Source organism: Triturus cristatus, chromosome 3_2, assembly GCF_964204655.1.
Source record: "Triturus cristatus chromosome 3_2, aTriCri1.1, whole genome shotgun sequence".
Taxonomy (NCBI): domain Eukaryota; kingdom Metazoa; phylum Chordata; class Amphibia; order Caudata; family Salamandridae; genus Triturus; species Triturus cristatus.
Genome location: NC_140584.1, coordinates 568,420,365 through 568,441,059, shown reverse-complemented (window position 1 = coordinate 568,441,059; position 20,695 = coordinate 568,420,365). Strand labels below are relative to the sequence as shown.

Below are 20,695 nucleotides of genomic sequence, written 5' to 3'. Positions count from 1 at the left end.
TTGAATACCCCAATGGCAACTCCTCTGAATTCACAGGGTAATTGCTGGCCAAAATACAAATTACTGAAATTAGTAAAAGTATGCAGTTAAGTCTTGTCTACAAAAGGCAACTGGTTATATCTCACTTAGAGTCACGATTACAGACTAGAATGTGTAGCCTATCGCACAAATCATGCAAATGGTTATTACTTGAGTAATAAAGGTGATTACATCATAGTACAAGATCTGTGTAGTATAGGATAACAACAATTTCCTCGGCAAACAGAGGGTTATACATTTTCTTCCCATTAATGCAAATGATTAAAGTACACAATATGCATGTGGTTATGGCCTGGAATGCATGTGATTTTACTGCACAGACAACTAACTCAATGTATTGTTCAAACTATGCAGTGGCGGCTCCTCCGCTAAGGCGGAGGAGCGTCGCCCCACTGCTCACATATCAGTGTAAATGAAAAAATAAAATGATAATAACTGAAGTTATCATCATTTAATTTTTCGTATAGTCAGGCTAAGAAGAGCGGGCTTGGCTCCCCTACCGTTGGGGAGGAGGAGTGGTTGTGCACTCTGTGAAGTGCGCATGAATGTTTGGCTGGCCCTCTTGGCTGGCCAAACATTCATGCGCACTTCACATATTCTCCATGCAGGCTGCACAGCCTGCATGGAGAACATGCCCAGGCCCCCATTCCCAGGCTAAGCGCCGAACCACGGCGCTCAGACCAAACACAATGCTGCATTGCAGCATTGTGATTGGCTGTGGGGAGTCTGGGTGCTTGTCGATCTCTGGAAGAGACTCACTTGCCGTGGGAGAGGCACGGCGAGATCAGGTAAGTGTTTTCTTTTTTAATCACAATCCCCCCTGCCCGCCACCCCATACCTTACTGCCCGCCACTGAAACTAAGCACCTGATTATTTCTTAGAATACACATGATTATATGTAAACCTCAAAAGTGCTTTTCGTGGGAGCTTAAGACACAAGTGGATTTGTCATCGTACCTGCAGGGAGGGTAAAAGAAACCAGTTGACCAAAGTGTTGCACTTTTGAAGAGCCACGAATCCTACAGAGCCTACTCTAGTCTTGAAGCTTGCCAAGGGTCACCTGCATGGCCAGGCAGGGCAATGGCATTAGAGATTTAAAACCCACTATGTCCCACATGTTTTTAAACTTTATTTATAATTTTTTCAACAATAATGTAGAACAGCTTAGTATATTTACATATAGTAGCTTGTCAGTAGTTTCATATTATGGATTCGCAAATGCAAAATCAAAGATCAATTCAATCTAGTGTATCAGTATTAACATTGTGGTGTAGATGTTTAGCAGGAGGTACCCACATCTTCCCACTGCTTTTCCAGCAGGCAACTCCCAGTGAGCAAGCCTATTGCATCCCACAACACGCAGCTCATACCGTCTCACAGTTGGATCCAAGCATACCCTACAGGGAAAAATAGGTTGACGGCGCAAAATCCTTCTGGGCTGGTGGCTGGGTCCCAAGCCTACTTGGGGGATCCATCAAACGATCTATCATCTCTTACCAGAGCACCTAGTCTCTCTCTATGTTCTCATCAACTCTCCCTATGCAGAGCCATTTTTCCTCAACTACTGCCCACTTCCTGCACATCTGTCCTCCACTATGTAGTTGGGTGGAGCTTGTGTGAGCCATTGTATAACTATTCTTCTCTTGGCCAACTGAAGTCACAGTTATGTAAATCTATTACAGATTTTGGTACCCGTTTTCGGTAGTGGTATTAGTCCCAACAGGCAATACCTAATTGTTAGAGTCAGTTGTATCTCTGTCACCCCCTTGAGTTAATCAACCACTCACTGTGAACTAAAGGTCTCTCAGGCTGGTGCAGCTCCAAGTCATGCGAATAAAGGTCACCGGTATTGTACTGCATAGCGGGCACGCCCCAGATTGCTTAGGAAAGATTCCATGAAGTCTATTGGGTGTGAGGTAGGTGCGGTGCAAGAAGTGAAACTGTGTAGGCTTAAAACTTGTGTTACTGGCTACTTCCTGTACTTGAGAGAAGGCACAAGTCCATTCCTATCCCATAGAGCTTCAGAGAGGTCAGTGTCCCAGTGATTATGTACCTCAAGGCGTGTATTACGCCCGTCTTCCTTCAGCAGAGAGCATAGATGTAAGCTCATGCCTCCACGGGATCCAGCGTCCAATAGGAGCATAAGTATTGGTGATTCCACCGGTTCTGTTGTGAAAAAGGATAATATCTCATTGAATCGTTCAGGATATGTTTGCTAAGTATAAGAACCGTTTCGGATTCAAACCAAGAACTTGCTGCGCCTCTTCAAAGGTAACAAAATGGCCCCTCCTGTCACAGATCCCCCAATGTCTAGCTGCCCCCTTCCATCCACTGTTGCATGTTTATGATGTTTTGTATCTGCAGGAATGGATGGGGCACCACATGATCAGCAGTCTGGCGTATGGTGGTCTACGTAGAACTTGCTTAGTAGCCAACTCCCATGCCTCCGTTAGCTGTTGTACTATAAAGGGAAGGTCCTCTGGCACCTGTGAATAAATCCAAAGATACAGAGGGAGCTCGGTTTCCTCCACCACCTAATAATCTCGTTTCCCCGTTCTGTGCTGCCTTGCCCCTAATAGCTGCGTATTGTAGAAGTCCCGGTATGCAATACATCCAGAGATCTGGGAGCCTCAGTCCTCCCCTCTCTCGGTTGAGTTTCAGGGTTTCGAGTTTGATTCTGCTGTTTTACCAGCCCAGACTTAGGAAATTGATAGGCTATTTAGTTCCAGGAATTTTGATCAGGATATTGTACAGAAAGAGTAATGCAATTTACAGAAGCATCACGTGTGAGGCACCATTTTACCAAGCGCTATACTGCCCATACTCGAGATCGGTAACGTATTACAAAATTATATTGAGTCTGTGAGCCCCTGCAACACTTTGCCCATGTTATAGTTATATTCGTTTTCAGGAGAATGCACTATCTGTATACCCAACACCTGCATCTCACCAGGGGAGTTCCAGGTCAGAAAAGTCCAGTCCCACAGAATCTTAGAACTTCCTTTGCACCTCGGCACAATAGTACTTTATAACAATGCACCTAATTATTTATAAAACTGCAAAGTAGTCCCTAAGGCTAGGAGTCGAGAGTTTGGCTTCAGAAAATTATTGATTTGAGTGCAGGGGTACACAATGGCCTGCTGAGCTAAGCTCTTTTTTTTACTTCTGAACTAACCTTCTGTGTGTATTTACTCTGCTGCAGTGCTTTCTTCATTCAATAATATGTTCCCTGCTTAGGTAAGTCATTTTGACTTTGCTTTCACCGCTTTCTTCCTTAGCCACACCCATATGGACTTTGGAAATTCATTTAGTTAAAAGAAATTAATCTCTGGAACAACTAAACCACTTGAATAGAATTTGTCAAACACTGACTGTGAGAACAGTACCCTCGTCCATTACCTCCCACCACCACATGGAGAGACGCATAGGGGAGGTACGTGGCCCAATCAGGGACATGGGATGGTAGTTTTATTATTGCTGCGTGCTTGGTATACATTCTGCCACGTCATCACCAGATTACATTCCCTTCAATTAGGGAGCTCCTACTACAGCTCCCACAGAGCGTGTTGATATTGGGGGGGGAGATTTTAATGCCGTGATGTCAGAATCGGAGGACCGACACGCAAGCACTCCACGGTCGGGATCTGTGTTCCCACTGACTACGTTTGTGGAGGCCATGGGCCTGGTAGATACATGGAGACTCCAACAAAGGTGGGAGAGAAAATACATATTCTTGTTGGGGGTCCACCACAGCGCATCCCATTTCCAAACTGATTCTGACCAAACATTTAGCATAAGGCATATCGGATCATTCACCACTCTAGTTGGAACTCGAAGGGGAATCCAGCCTTACTCCGGGCCCAAAAATAATAATGCCTTGGTATTTAAGGGATAACAAAATCATGGAGTCGTTGCGACAGGCAACAGAAAATTACTTTACAGATAATATAGGGTCGGTGACATCACCCATTACTGTCTGGGAAGCATACAAACCTGTCTTGAGAGGACAGGCTTACTCACTGATAGCTGGGAAAAAGAAGGAGGCGATGGCCAAGATGGATCGCCTGGAAGACGAAATTGCTATACTAGATCGTGACCTATGAGGGGTGGGTAAAGAGATGTAGGCGCCTACCCTCAAATTAAAAGAAAAAGAGCACAGAGACCATGCAGAATATGCTGCAGATAAAAGCCATATCCTGAACCTAGCGTGGCTAGAAAATAGGAACCAGGTGTGCAACTGGGTGCCAAGACTGGTGGTGGCCAGTGGGGAGGTCAGGACTAAAGCAGAGGTCATACCGGAATAATTCACAAACTGTTACTCCGAACTCTACCGAACTAGGGGTACCCTCCAAACACATGAAATTCACAAATTGATTTGAGGGACAGCGCCACCCCTGACTCTCGGCTGAGTAAAGAAAAATGCTAGGTAGTGACTTCTTGCCTAGCAAAATTATACAAGCCATCAGCTCTGTTACATCTGGAAAAGTTATGGGATCCAATGGTATACTGATTGAACTCTATAGGGGACCAGCGAACAAAATGGCGTCCCGCCTCCTAAATATGTAAAATTAAGCTGGGGCCATAGGACGGGTACCTCGGGACCAGTGACAGGGCAAAATAGTGCCGATCTATAAGGAAAACTAACCCCAGACCATTGCGAGTTGTACAGAGCCATATCCCTACTAAATGTAGAGGCCAAAGTACTGGATAAGATACTGTTAATCAAAATTAGGCAGATCATAACCACCCTGATCCACCCAGACCAATCGGGCTTTATGTTCAACAGAGGCACCAGACTCAATCTTAGATGACTATTTGGGGTGATGGCCTGTGCTTACGGTCAACGTATTACCACGATGGTCCTATCCATGCTTGCCTCCATGGCCTTCGATACCCTTAACTGTAATTATATGCACACAGTCTTGGAGCACTTCGGATTTGGCCTTGTTTTCTTGGGTTGTGTCAGTCTTCTATCAGTGCCCAGAAGCACGGGTGAGTGTGAACGGGGTGACTTTGCGAACCTTCGGGCTTTATCCGTCAGGGCTGCCCGCCCTCCCTATTAATATTTGCCTTAGCCTTGGAACCTCTGGCTATTTGGATCAGAGGGGACCCTCTGATACAGGGAATTGCCTGGGGGGGGATACATGGGAAGAACGCATAGCCTTGTATGCGGGCAACATTTATATTCTATGTCACAGACCCCACAGTCACCATCCCCAGACTCATGCAGATACTCTGCATATTTGACACCTACTCAGGATACACTATTAATTGGCAGACATCACTGATGCGCCTCAATACAGAACCTACGCCAGCTCTGCGGGTGAGATACCCATGCCCATGGTGGATGAGGCATTCAAATACCTAGGCATTACATCATGCAAGACCCACAGGTATTCTAAAAACATAACCTCAAACCCATCCTGGAACGATTTGAGATGGATGTACAGCACTGGAAGACCTTACCGCTCTTCCTGCTAGGAAGGGCAGCAATGTTCAAAATGATGACCCTCCTACACATTGCAAAATACTCCTTACATAGTTCCCAAAGATGTTTTTTCATAGAACGGGGGCAGCCATCCAGCTCTTATTGTGGGGAAATAGTCCTCCCCAATTGCCCTCCAGAAACTTACCAGGGGTGTGTGCGATAGGGGGTTTGGACTGTCAGACATCAGTAAATACCTTTGGGTGACACAACTGATGGTAGTTAATGACTGGTCTTCTAGCCATGGGATGACCTGGCGACACGTCTAGACAGATTAGCATGGGGTAGACAGGGTTATGAATGGGCACTCTACAGGGCTAAACTAGCTTGTGTCCTGCCAGTGCACACCAGAACACTCACCCAAATATGGAGAGAGGCCACCACACATCTGGGCTGGAAGGGCTGACTGAAGGGGATGACCCCTCTATGGTCCAGCGATCTCCTGTCTGAGGTGGGCAAGCTACAGCGCTTCGCCAAATGGAAATTGATAGGGATTACCAAACAAGGTGACGTGTGGCAGGTAACCGCACCATTGACCCTGGCCAAACTGACCGATAAATACCAATTAGCACCTACACAGAGTTATAAATATAGCCAAATCCAACACGCCCTTGCCACACACATACCCACCAACATGCCCATTGTGGAATCCTTCCCACTCGAGGACCATGTCCTGTCGGAATGATTATCCAAGAAAGCTATTTCCCTAACATATAAAAAGATACTAAATAGCAGTCCAAACACCATTCTGGCCCTTAAAGCAAAATGGGATGCAGAGGCAGGACAGCTCAAAGAGGGTGAGGGAAGAGGCCCTGAAAGCCCCTGGGAGATTGTGATCAAATCTGGCTTCAGGCTAGTACAGCTACGCACACTGCACCGCTACTACTATTCACAAGCAACACTAAACGCCATACATAGCTCTCCAGTGACGGCCTGCCTGAGAGATTGTGGAGAAGAGGGAACCTTCCTACATATAATTTGGGAATGCCCATGACTTAAGCCGTACTGGTCCTCCATTAGAGCCACGATGCACACAATCACGGGCTACCAGATGCTGGACACAATCAAATGCTGCATTCTCAATATGTGGGGCAACGAACCATCTCCTCAATACAGTCAAATATGGCACTCCCTCAGCGTGGGAATGGCCAAGAGAAACATTGCCCATAAATGGGGAGCGATAGACCCGCCAAAGCTACAGGCTGGGAAAAAAGACAGGGACTGGTGCAAGCGCACTGAAAATTCAATATACCTGAGCAGAGGGTTTCTCTTGGACAGCCGTGAGAGGAGAAGGGGGTGATCAGAACGAGAACATTTCTGGGGTTGAGTAAAATATAGACCTTGAGGGTTGTGCTTTGGCTTTTGTTATCTCATGCTTGTACCGTAACTGCCACGTCATTTGGAACTGACATTTGTTATACTGATACATGCGGGCTGTGATGTTTCACTGCCTGTTTTTTTGCATCTTTTCCTATGAAACTCAATAAAAAGATTTCTAAAAAAAATCCTGGGAGCAGTTTATAAGAAAAAAACCTAACCAACGTAAAACATTTTAAAATAAAAATGTCAAAATAAGGACAAACAAATCAAAGATATGGAAAAAATACAAGCATGATGAGTTCAATCAATACACAATAATAAAAACAATAGGAAGAAAAATCATATATCCAAAAATCTGGCCTGAAGAAATGTGTTCACGGCTTTGGGAAGGACATCAATGCAGGATCGAGCTACGCATCATATAGCCACCGTGGACAAGGGGTGACAAGACAATGTAGCCTTCCAAAGCTCAGGGATATTGAATCCATTTTCATCCAGGTGGGTCAGGGAACCCCTGTAAATCAGAATCTGTTCAGCCAGATACATCAGGAGGATTGCTCTGGATATGACGCGGTAACATTTAAAGCGTATTCTGTGGTGGGCAGGAGGCTGGGGCAGGCTAATCAGAATAGAGGAGAGGGGCTCACACTGACTTCTCAACATACTATGCTTTCTAGCTGACGAATCTCTCGGGTTAATGTGCAATGACAAACTCTAAGCACCTCTTGGCCATCCCCCGCAAGGAGTCCACTCTAACTAGCTGTGTTGGTTAGGCGCTTGAGATTACCTAGATCTCCTGACCCTCAGTGTAGCCAGCGTGCACACACTTTACATTGAAAGAGCGAGAACCCATTAGCTGTAAGAGATGAAGAAAGCAAAACAGAATCCGAGGCTAAAATGCGATTTCTAAAGAGAACACAGGAGCTCACCTTGCAGCCTTCACACGTAATGACGCCGTAATGGATTCCTGATGATTTGTCTCCGCAGATCTTGCATGGAATAATTTCAATTTGAGCTGAAACAGAAGCACACACCGGTTAATTACACCTTCCCTTAAACGCCTCATAAAGAGCATTCCCAGATCAGTATTTGTACAGTGAAAACTAATAACCTGCTAAACATCAAACTGCATTAAGTATTCATTGTTGAACCGCGCAGCCCCCGCAGGACTCCAGACTAAATTATGGCGGCTCCTTATACAGGAGCTTTCGGGTTATTAAAATGGGCCATTCGAGGAGGCCTTTAGGAGCCCTGAAGAAGGCTGGAATCAGCATTTCAAAGTCAAACACAAACTGGGGACTTGGCGTTGCCGTTAAGGAGAGTCAAATGCTTCGTCCCCAACGCGTTCTTTTGACTGCATGATTTGGAGAGGTCTTCGGGTCAGGCTGGCAGAAACCCCTGGACACAATAACGAAGACGCAGCATATTAAACCGGGTGCCACATGCAATCAGACTGCACGAGGTGCGGGGCTGTATTGGAATAACTGCTCCCCGAGTCACTTGCCTCCGGCCTTCCATCACTTAGGAACGACTGCTAGATGGTTGACTCCCTGTGGGCGCACCACCGTGCTCCACGATCAACCTTTTACAACAGAAGACGCTGTTGGCTTAGACCACCTTTTACTGGGCTTTGTTACTGCTCAATGCCTCTCACAAGACTGTGGAGAAATTAAGCCTGCTGCTTTACAATAGCTATTCTTGCTGAAAGACACAAACACAACAATGGGGAAAAAGCTTCACGCTATACAGTTCATTCTAGTTCTTGCCTGGACTTGCCCTTCTTCAACCAACTTACATAAAGCAAGCTAATGTTACACACACAGTGCAACCTTCCACCCTGGAGCTCGGTCTCCACATCCCAAGAGGAGAATTGAGCTAGGACAAAGAATTTCCCTGCATCACAAGTAATGAAGTGACTGGCAATACTACAGAGCCTCTTGCAGGCCAATTTTGTGCATGACCACATGTGCCTCAAGGTGGTCAGCAATCGCAAGTCGCAATTCAATGTCTAAATTCCAAAGGAGAGGCGACGAAATAAACTGGTTGGCTGTATCTTGTACTTAGCCTTTGATACACAGAGTTTACAAGAAAGTATGTTTGTCTGTAAGTTGTAAGATCGAAGCTGCGGATCTGTAATCTCACAGGGCAGAGCTGGTTGTCTTTAAGATTCTAAATAAATTAGATTTATGCCTGTAAGCTGGCAAGAAATGACCTTTGCACCTGCACGCTCACAAAAATACAAAAGCTTCGGGTATCAGCAGCTCCCTCTACGTAGCCCAAAGAAAGTGTCAGCAAAAAAGTAACCAGACAGACAGAGAGAAGCCAGTGCCTCGGGTACAGAGATTGCAAGTGTGAAGCTACAGAAGCAGATCATGTGAACATATCCTGAGTGAAGGGCCCGTAGGAGCACAGAAGACACTGATCGAAACGTCAAATCTCCCAAAGGGACACGATTCAGGGGACAACATTTATTAGAGAGTAACTTGCATACCTGCAGCAACGCAAAGTCAATCCAACAAAGCAGATTCAAACAGAGAATGCAAGAGTACAGCAACAAGCCACACCGCTGTGGTCAGGTGGCACCAACACCATCAGCCCGTAAAATCAGCAGGCCTAGGCCTTTGATAGACTGGCCACACTCAAACACACTGCACTCCAACAATATTCCCTCTATTCTCCACTATGAGCTAAACAGGAAGGTTTTAGGACACACTTCTTCAGTAAGAGCGCAACTTAGATAAACAACATATGAGATTGTGTAATGCACAAACTACCAACTCTAAGAGGGATGTGGAAGGATTTAAAAACACATTTGCCCACAATGCAATTGCTAAAAGCCGTCAGTCTACGAAACGGGTCAGAAGGGTTGCCGGTGGATCATTTCAGTTCATTTAGGTCACTAAAGTGCTCAACATGCTCTACATAGAAAGGGATGGAGCTATTGAAGCCAACTGTAGTGCATCGCCTGCCTCTGCAAAAAAATGCAAGATGCTTTATGTGATAATGTACAAAAATCATGCACAAATCACGTATTGCTCATAAAAAATCGAGTGCCAGGAGAAAGAAGACCGATGACAGATTATGCAAAAGAACTAAATAAATAAATCGAAACACATGACGGGATCCGGCCTCACACCATTCGCTGTTAGACACTCTAATATTCTCAGCCCCCCTCCCGGCCCATGCGTCCCTCGCCCTCTCATCCGCCTATCCAGGTTGCATGCTTGTGCATTCCACTTTACTTTCCTCCTCCATGTTGGAGTTTCCTCTCTTTACCAACCTCCTCTTGTTCGATGATGGAGGCTCCAAATATCCAGCTTTATCTAATCATAATCAGATCACACAACCTTGCTGATGCAGTACCATAACCGACAAAGTGCAAACCTGGCTCAGCCAAACATTTAAGGCTCATAGCTCTAGGAGCGTAGAGGCTCTCTCTCCACACTGGAGACAAAGCACAAGCGACAACGAGAGAATGCAACAGTGTTTATAAACCTCCTCACCTGTCGATGTCAATTATCATTGTATACTAAATGTCATGTAACAACACTCTAATGCATTGATCTATCCTAATGTACACAGTGGAATACTGACTGCATATTGTCATGCTCGTCAAAATGTATTACTGCGTTATACAGCATTGAAAAAAACAATTTAAAAAATGTGGAATAATAGGAACAAAATAAATAACAGTAGAACCCCTCTACGGAACCATGGTCAGGTTCCATCACCTTGGCTCATAGGCAATCCATGATAAAATAATATTTCAACAGTGCAATTCAACATTACCCACTGAGCAACAAACTACTGACATCCTCGCAGACCAGGAAAACAAAGGGTCAATTTGTTGGACTCACACATTCTACGCACTGTACCAGAACAACATAATGTGTGCTGAAATCTCTCTTGTGTAACCAGTATGGCACTAAATGTCAATCAGACAACTACACAATATTCTTTGACAAACCATATACAAGCCTAAACAGCTCAATCCATGAAACAACATACAGTACGTAACCCACCTCCCAGTCAGGAGCGTAACAAAAGGACCTGCAGAGCAGGGGGCAACATTTCAAGGGGCCCCCAACCCTTCAAGGGGCTCCATTCAGGCGAAGGCTAATGAATATCTGCGAGATATGTGAGACTCAGGCGCCCTTCATCATATTCTGCAGGGGGGGCCATCATTTTGCATTTTGCCACTGCTCCCCGCCCCCGCCACTGGCAGCGTGACACAAAATCCAGAAACTTCACCTTCTCGTGAAATCAATATAATAAAAAGAAACAAAGAGAGCAATATACTAGACAGACCACACCATAAAACATTGACCTCGCTCCTAACACAACCAACGTAAATTCAAAGATCCAGCAGAAACCAATCACACAGGCACTGAGCACTAAACACCAAAGCAGAATCGTACACTGTGTCCACACTCCAGCACCACCAACGGACTGGCCTAATTCTAGACAAGGAAAAAGTTGATAGTTAATGCGGGTAACAAAGTTTCCTACTAATTTAATGCATTGGTGCTGGTTAAACACACTAACAGAAGCCAAAGGCATGAACACCAAACAATTTACCTTAAAAAAGTAAACCACAGCTATTTATTTTCTAAATGAAAATTAAAGTTTTTAACTAACTACCAAGTACCGTACGTTTCTTTAATAATCTTGACAGCGAGTCATTGCTAAGCTTAATAACCCTTTTATTTGTGGAAAACATAGGTGATCTACAAAACATAAAAGTGAAATAAAATTGGCTCACAATTTTTCTATGATTATGTTTATTTGCTGTCTTTGCAAATTGGTGATGTATAGAAGAGACCATTTCCGAGCTCTTATAAAACATAAACATGATCACAGTCCTTTTTGCACAATGCCACACATTTTAATGTATCCTAAATCTTTGACTTTGATTTTATATGTCGTCCTCGATATCAGAACTTCAAGAGTGGACTGATTCTTAAGCAATCTGATTCTTCCCTGTTTGATGTTTAGTTGCATGGCATGAAGGTCTGTTCTTTATTTAGTGATACACAAACGAGTACATTGTATACATTCATGCATTTAAAAATAGGTTTATGCGATACCAAAGATATTCACTGCTTTGGATTCAGACTACACATAGGTGTATATGTACACGTGGCTTCACATTATATACACATACATATATTCACATCTATACATATATATATCTATATGAATATATATTTTATCTTTGCTGTGACTAAAATAGATTCACTTCTTTTAACAAAAGGGAACGGCTAGGACGGTGCCATACTTTTTCTATGGCATCACTTCCTGTGTCATCAACTCATGTAATGTCATTTGGATTGCCTATATAATAATAAGCCCCGGCCCCTCAACAATTGGTAACAAAGCACTTAACTTAAAAATTCAGCGACCAGAAAAGGGTTTAAGTTTTCCCCTTGTATAGAGGTGGTCAAGCTACAGAAGGTTCAAGCCGGGGCCTGCCTCTGGCTCAGCTCGGGGTTCTCTTGGACCCCCAAGCCAAAAACAAAGCAAGCTTTCAAGTGGCTTCTGCCTGCCACTCACGATCTGCCTTTATGAGGAAAAAAAGTAAAAGAAAGGGTTAACCCTTGATGCTAAAGAGGAGAGAAATAGATATCAAGTTTCTGAATTGCATAAAGTGAAATCTGAAAACCCAGGATCAATCCTGGCTTCTGCTTCACCAAATTATGTGATCCTAGAGAAATATTTGACTTCATTGAGACTTCTTGGTTATCATATATGAAGGCACCTTCAAATATGTGAGTTCGGGTTGTGCAATGTACAAAAATCCCTTGTGTTTGATTTAATAGACTATAACGTTGCTCCATCTATGAGAATAATCTAGGCACAGATCAAGTGGCTGTCGTCTTAGTTTAATCGTGGTATTGTCACTGGGCCGGGGGCAGGAATGTTTCCAAGTTCACTTCTAATAACACTCTCTCAATGCAGGGGTTAATCTGATGTACTAAGGTGAAAAGCTTTTGCATGCTAAAGAAATACTTTTTTTTATTTTAAGTTTGAAGAGACTTTATCTTATTTTTATACGTCATTTGTTGCATAACGTGCATGCTATTTTCAAGGGTCAGCTCGTGCGCAGGCTCCTAGAGCCATGCTAGGTGCTTGGCTCAGTTCTGGCTCGGCTCTCCATTAACATGTTGGCTCACCCACCTCTACCCTTCCATTGCTTAACTTGTGCCAGTGCTTGCTAGTGCTCAGCCCAGACACCTACTTCTTAAACATCAGCACTTTGACAGTCTTCCGTATGGTAGAGCTGTCTGATTATTTTTAAACGAGCACATTTACAGAGCACTTAACAATTTGATATTCAATAATACCATAACACAAGTGCTTCCTGGCGATTTCTGCAGCTTTGGGTGAATACTGTATTTTATTCTGAGCTTGTGCGTGTATGGGCTTCACAGGCAGAATCTTCTATATTGAGTGAGTGACGGACAAGGGATACGACACTTTTTACTTGACTTGAAATAGTCCAAACTGTCCCATTTGTAGAAGTGTGATGGTCAGTGGATAGCACTCATGCAGTTCTGGTAGGTGCACTGGTTTGCAACCTGCAATGGTATCCTGAAAAATACCTAGGGCCGCCCTGGCACTGTTTGTTTCAGCATTATGACCCATCTCCAGTCAAATATACATGGGGGCATATAGGCGGCGATAATTGGCTTGATAATATGCCGCAGAGAATTCCAATAGAAGCCCATGTTGACACCAGAACATGGGCTTCTATGGGAATTCTCAAGGGCATATTATCAAGCCCAATATCGGCGCTTTAGGGCAGTTTTCTGCCGCTAAAGCGGCGATAATTTTAACGGCGTTTCTTGATAATATGCCCCTTCGATTCCGTGAGCACTTTACCAGATCAGTGTGTAAAACATATATCATCTGTTAACCCGGGATCCCTGCGCATATTTCTTGTACTAAACGAGGCTATTGTGCATTATGCTGCTCTCGGTGCCAAGAAGCAAGGCATGACTGATCATACGCTGACATTACAATGCACCATTCTGCTGTATAATACGGTTAATCCCCCTTGTTTTCAGCTTCACTGCACCCTCGCTCATGCTCGACCGTCCACGCTGGATAATTCATACAGGCTCCAAAAACACACGCACGTTTACATCAGTGCCAATCCGAGAGAATAGCTCTATTACCCGAAGGAAACGACAGAGGGCAGCAAACGTCCAATTATCCTGTCTCGCCAGCTCGCTAATCCTGAAAATCACACAGAAAAAAACACACTGCGCGGTGATCTCTGTGAATGCCTAGAGGAGTTGGAAAGGGCGGGTGCAACGTAAAAGGTTCGTTGTGCAATTCATTGTGCATTGCAAGTGAAAACACGCCTTGAACAGAGACAACCATGCAATGGTTCTTTACTGCAGCGTCATCCGTGCCTGGATCCGCTTCAGACAACACCCGTCCTCCTTGGAGTCAGCATGATTTGGCAAAGCAACTCTACCTACTGGCCCATAACTCATCACATATTCAGCTATTGCAGCGCAAACCAAACCGCACTTAATTAAGATTATATATCGTTCGTCACGTTAATATCACTAATGGCTGATCACGTCAAACTATGCACAGTGTGGCATGAAAATGAAAGCAGTTTTCTTTACAGGGATTTCAAATGTTTGTAACCAAGTTATGTCTGCAATATTGTTTCGAAGCCCCTTCCTGACTGCATTGGCCAATACATAACTAAACAAAAAGCAATACATTTGTACATTTCTGTTACAAGAATATTTAAAGCCCATTTTTTTTTATTGTATGGTGCTCCTTTTCCACACTTTGACAATGCAAAGTGTCATTACAAAAAAAAAGGTAAGGGCGCGTGGCATGTACCTTTAAGAAAAGTGAACTCTGAATACTTGCCTTTATACAGTAAAGGGATTTTTAAATAAATACTACCTTGATGCCAACACTCAGATACCATTCAGAGACTATGTATAAGAGATATTTAAATAGTGGTTGCCTCTACTTTTGGCCAGATTAAGGTAATAAAAAGTAAGGCGATCACTTTGGATATATACCATCTGTCTGTCTTACCAGGAGCCTTCAGCTGTGTCAATCACCACATGCACACGTTTAATGGTATTTTCAGAGAACGCGCGCCTGGCAGAAGCTTGTAATGAAGGGGTGCCTTGTCCCTGCCTGTCCTGCCCCTCGCTCCCTTCTATGGGCCTCCTCTCAGCCTCTGGTTGGCCGATGTTTAACAAAGTGAAAACACTCGCCACTTTACCAATCCTGTTCTCACCCTCGAGGACCCGCACTAAAATGAAAAGTGCCAGACCAGTGAAAAAATTTGTAAAGAAGTAGTGCAATTATTTAATATTAAGATGATTAATTGTGCAGCTCCAAAAGAAATTGCATAGATTCCGTAACGCTGCCGTGAGACTTATCCTGGACATTCCCCAATGCAGCCATATCGTCGGTCACCTGAGAAACCACCACTGGTTCCCGATCAACAAAAGAATCCCTTTCAAGCTCCTCATGCATGTCTACAAGGCCCTCCACAACATCAGACCTGCATGCCTCAACCACCACCACTCCTACTACACTCCTCCGCTCCACCGACCTGGCGACTAGCCAACGGATCCACAAGACCACAGCAGGAGGAAGATCCTTCTCGTACCTCGCCGCAAATACCTGGAACTCTCTTCCTCCACAGCTCAGGCAATCACCCTCACGGCCTCAGTTCAGGAAGGGCCTCAAGACCTGGCTCTTCGACTGAACTGCAGACCCCCAGCACCTTGAGACCCTAACGGGTGATTAGCCAGGCTTTATAAGAATCCCGATTGATTGCTATGATGTGATCTGATCACATCGACCTCTCGGACACTGCAAGCTTTCACTGGGATACAAGACCATACTAGCACAGATCAGTCATACTTGAGACACCTGTTGGCTATGAACTTCCAAGAGGAACCTGGAGCAGCAGGACACGCCAGACTATAGAACAGCCAGAGAACAGAGGTGGCATGGAGGGGATGCCTCAGAGCCAATGCTGTGCCAGCTCTATGAATGACCAGAAGGGTGGGGCAACAGTTGTACCAGCACAGGCAAGGGCTATGGAATATGCTGAAGTGGCAGAAGGGTTAATGGGCCAATGAAAGCATGGCTTTGCTAACTAGAGTCATATCAGATAAAGCTTTTGTAAAGTACTGTTACAGCATCAGACACGCATTGCGAAAATACTTAAACATTATTTAAGAGTGACTATTAAAGACAATATCTTGGACAAGAACTTGTGCAGTAATCAACCACACAGACCCATTGGAGATTTAGAATTAGACACCGAATGGTTGAAAGTTGCATCAAAATCAACACTAACATGACTGCTAAAACTCAACTCACTTTAACTTCAGGAGCAAGGGTTTACTGTGCATTTGTACTGCAGGCTAGTCCCGCTGGGTGCATACTCGAATCAAATGACAAACTCATTCCACACGATGATTTATAAAGTCCAATGAAGAAGGTAAATCCCCAAAGATCATGCGGCTGTGCTTCCAAGCCGTTTCCAGTCAAAGAGTACAGAAGACAAGGGCTCACATACGCAAACGAGCCATACCACACTACAGGCGTTGCAAGTATCACAAGGAGACAATTGTGCATCTTCTTTGGTGCCACACAGGAGTCAAATAGGTGAGACAAGCTTTTTGACATACAACGAAGTCTCGATATATGGATTAAATACAGAAGACATTTCGGAATTACCCCGCCTTGGGAAGTTTCTAAGAATAATTTTTAATGATGCTTAATGGGAACACAGACTCCTAGAAGTTGTTTTCCTTGTAATTGACAACCTCAAGTTTCTCATTTTAACTTTTTTTTTGTATATGTTTCTTTCTAGAAATGATGTTGAGCTGTTATAATTTGAATGAATTTAACAATAAACAAATTAATTAATTATAGGAAAACACATACAAAGTTTTCTGACTGGCTGACAGCAGCTCTACATCAAAAGACAACGTGGGGAACCGCAAGAGAGGGAAATGATGGTGTGGCACATTGAAAACTCAATGGCTCTAGGTTAAGCCTGGGTGAGATATTAATTACATCAGCGTAATTTCGGGAATTTTGTATTACACTTGTGACATGAAATTCCCAAAATTACACCGTTAAGCCATTTTGCATAACCATGTGTCGTTCGCAGTTAAAAATAATCACTAATGGCGCAATTCATGGCAATTTGTGGCGCACAAGAACAACAAAGTGCCAGCGGCTGCTATTCTCAGTGCTCTTGGTTAAATGCTACTTCATTTCTGCCCAGACTACATGATCTACATTGGCTGCACAGTACAGAGAAATACCCCCAAGTTCATCTGAAGACTAACACATGGAAAGTGACATTCGCCACACAAGGCTCAAAGGGCGCTCTTGAACTTCATTCTGAGAACAAGCCAATGTTTTGTCTTAAAAAGAGCTTAAAACAATAGAACCTTAAGTCATGTGCCTTGTATTGGAACACATCCACAATAAAAGATATAGCCAAGTGATTACCTAAAACTTTAAAACGTACTAAGTAACAGTTTTATGCTATTGCAAAAAACCCAAGGCCCCCACATCTGAGTAAGCAATATAGCAACGTGCAGGCAGTACTTGCCGGATCACGTTAACCGATGTGTACTCAGTGCTGAAATATGTTGGTGTATTTTTTATTGTTGCCTATCGCTCTAAACTAAATAAATTCAAATATAGTACACCGTTTTACCCCCAAAATCTCCAATGCCCCGAGGTCCATGCTTTTGGTGCAGCGTCCTGGGTCTGTGATCCAGTAATCAGCCAGCTTCAACGTACATGGTATTTTTGGCTTAGATTCTCATCTAAAAATATATATTTACGTACAGTTTGCCCGATACAGTCTGTGTTTTTCCACTAATAACCCTGCAGCAGTGATGCTCTTTTATATTAATGTGCTAAGTAATCACAGCACTGAGGGAGTTTGCCAACACACAACATTCCTGTGCAAGAGCACGCTGCAGGCGCAAGGCCGCGCTGGAGGTAGTTACTACTGCCAGGAGTAGGCTCGCATCACGAACAGCCAGTCACTTAGTATTACAATCCTGAGCCTTGTTAAGTCATTTGAACATACTCTTTTTTAAAGACATTTTAGAGCCTCAAAATATCCAGAATCTGCCAATGTTTTTTGTGCATACATCCACCATGTTTTGAGAATTCCGCCAACTGTCTCACAGCTTACAGACAAACATAACCTCCTTCCCCCGCACTAACACTGTACCCTGATGGTGCCACATAATCCAACATGTATTGAACAAACACAGTAATGCATCGCAACCAAATGGTACCCTCTGAAGTAGCCCACGTCTTCTACAAATATTCTACTTACTCCTCGACTTCTACAAATATTCAGCATAAAACACACACAAAAATCAACTCTTTATGCTGCGAGGAAATATGCTGACACCCTGATCCAACCTTGCCTCATGTGAATATTGAAAGCAAAATCGCTGGCGTGACTGCTAACGCGCTCTTGATCAATGAGCGTCTGTGTCCCTAGATCTGAATCATGATCCCATCTAGAGAACAACAAGAACATTGAGAAATTTTAAAACTAGTTCCACATCCAATTTCACCAGAACAGCCAGGCCATGGTTGTGATTGCCTTCATTAATATAATAAACATGTAACAAACATTATCCGAATAACTGGAAACACTACATCAGCGCTTGGCCAGCTAAGTCTTGTAACCGTGAAGAAACGCCAAAGATACAACAAACACTGTTACACGTCGATCCCTCTCCCTTGCAATATGGAAATCTAGAGACGTGCATGCCATTAACGGGGCCTAGAGAATAGAGACCCATTCACCCAGGACTACCAAAGCCTCAGTCTACAAGGACAGAGTGGTGCACTGACTCCCTTTCTTTTCTGCCATCTTGCATTTTTCTTCCACAGCCTTGCTTAATCTTTCTTCTCCACTTTTAAGGAGGGTGGGGAGAGTGGTAGGGGGACCATAGTCACCCCCTACTCAACACCCGGTCAAACTAAGTATCTGCAACTCCATACAAGCGTCTTGTTTTCCCCTGCTGCTCTCACTGCTTTTAGTGACCTCCCACTACCTATGCCTCATCACCACAATCATGGTTATGCCTTTTCTCAAGCACAGCACTCTTTCAGATGATGCCAGCTCCTCCCTGCACATGCTCCTGCACCCACCAGTCTCACAAGCGTCCTCTCCTTTGCTCTTTGGAAGAGGCACTTTACAGCATGGTGGAGCATTGCTGTACTTTACAGCATGGTGGAGGACAGCATGCCACTAATCGCGGGTAGTGTGATTTGGCAAGGGTATTGTTGCTTTTAGTTCTTATGCTGACATAGTTGTGCAGTGTGTCTGCATCGTTTTAGCAATGCTATTGATATGCAATATTTTCTTCAAGAGATGTTTTACAAGCAAAAGTATTGCAAAAATGCAATTAGAACATTTCAAGTCATTGGTCACCCACAGCGCAACTAGGACACAACCCATGTACCGCAAGCAATCAGCAGTGTGGAACCAACACAAACAGCCCTTTCTTCCCCAGAAGACAAAAAACACCACAAGCCAAGCAACTTCAGTCGCAATAGAGCAGCGAGTTGGAAGCATTATTTTACAATGTCACAAATTTGTACATGATATGATGCAACAAGGCCTTCTAGCAAGGGAATCAGTTAAATAACCGCCCTCTGGCATCACATAGTGTCTCCGGAACAGGCAGTCAGCTTCTAAACAATGCGTAGAGATTCATCACCTAATGGAAGGGGAAAATGTCTTATCCTTGGCCCTGTGGACACCAAGTCCTCTAGCAGCTCAGCAGCTACATTCAGAGACCTTCTCTCATGGGATCATGAAACCTTAATAGAGACATTACCATTATCCGTGAGGCGGGCCCAGCCACAAGCATTCACATACCTAATTCAAGCACATGGACCTAATAAATTCAAATGGCTCATTCTGGCTTTCTGTGGTTGCAACGCTACTGAAGCTTCATAATATTCAATGTCAACTTGTTCGCTAGTAAACAGGATAGTAAACTACCCCCGAAGTGCTCTACAATTTGGCTGTTTTCACAAACAGGACCTACTGGCCAGACAGTGGTTTAACTAGTACTCCCGTAGCCTCTTTGAGCGGGCATCTCAGATCTATTTCACCAATGCGAGCCCAGAAAGAGAGGTATCATTTGACCCATGAGAAGTGTATGGAAGGGCCATCACACCACTACCTTTGAACAGTATACCTAACGTATAATGTTCTAACCTTCACAGCAGATGTCCATCACAAAAGCAAAACTGTGTACGTGAAATATGGAAATATCTGTTAGCTGGTTCTCAAAGTTCTGTGGACTTTATGCACAAACTAGAGAAATGAACACTTGCATTTATTTAATTTCAAAAAGATTTCCATGGTTTCATTATAGATGTCTGTATCCTAAAGTGTGTGCCATGTCTAGCATAGTTTACACAAAATAAGATAATATTAAGCAACTATTCATACTACCGCAAGGGCTGGTCATGTTTTTCTGAGTTGCTAAATAAATAACGAAGTTTGAGTGCAGTTTTATTTAGATTTGACAACATGATCTTTTTAAAGGTATTTCATGAGGATCTAATTGCAGGTAACCTTCGCCAGAGAGCAAAAGCGAGGTCTGACACTGGTATTTTTGACCCTGGCAAGTTGGACAACCCATCACTTGGCAAGGGAATGAAGCCAGCAAGCTCAGCTGGCACAAATCATACTGTGCAACGGCACAGGTGTTTGTACTCCCAACCCCGCGTACAAGAACATACAGGAGACTAATGTACAAGGAGAATATGGAGAATTTCAGTAAA

General features: G+C 43.9%; 1 protein-coding gene across 1 annotated transcript in view; it reads right to left on the bottom strand.

Moving 5' to 3' along the window:
- RORA (RAR related orphan receptor A) overlaps window positions 1-20,695 on the bottom strand; it is a 256,702-nt gene that overhangs the window by 87,453 nt on the left and 148,554 nt on the right. The window contains exon 2 of the mRNA XM_085648298.1: window positions 7,774-7,859. Coding sequence (XP_085504424.1) covers window positions 7,774-7,859 — 86 coding nt within the window. The remainder of the gene's footprint in view (window positions 1-7,773; window positions 7,860-20,695) is intronic.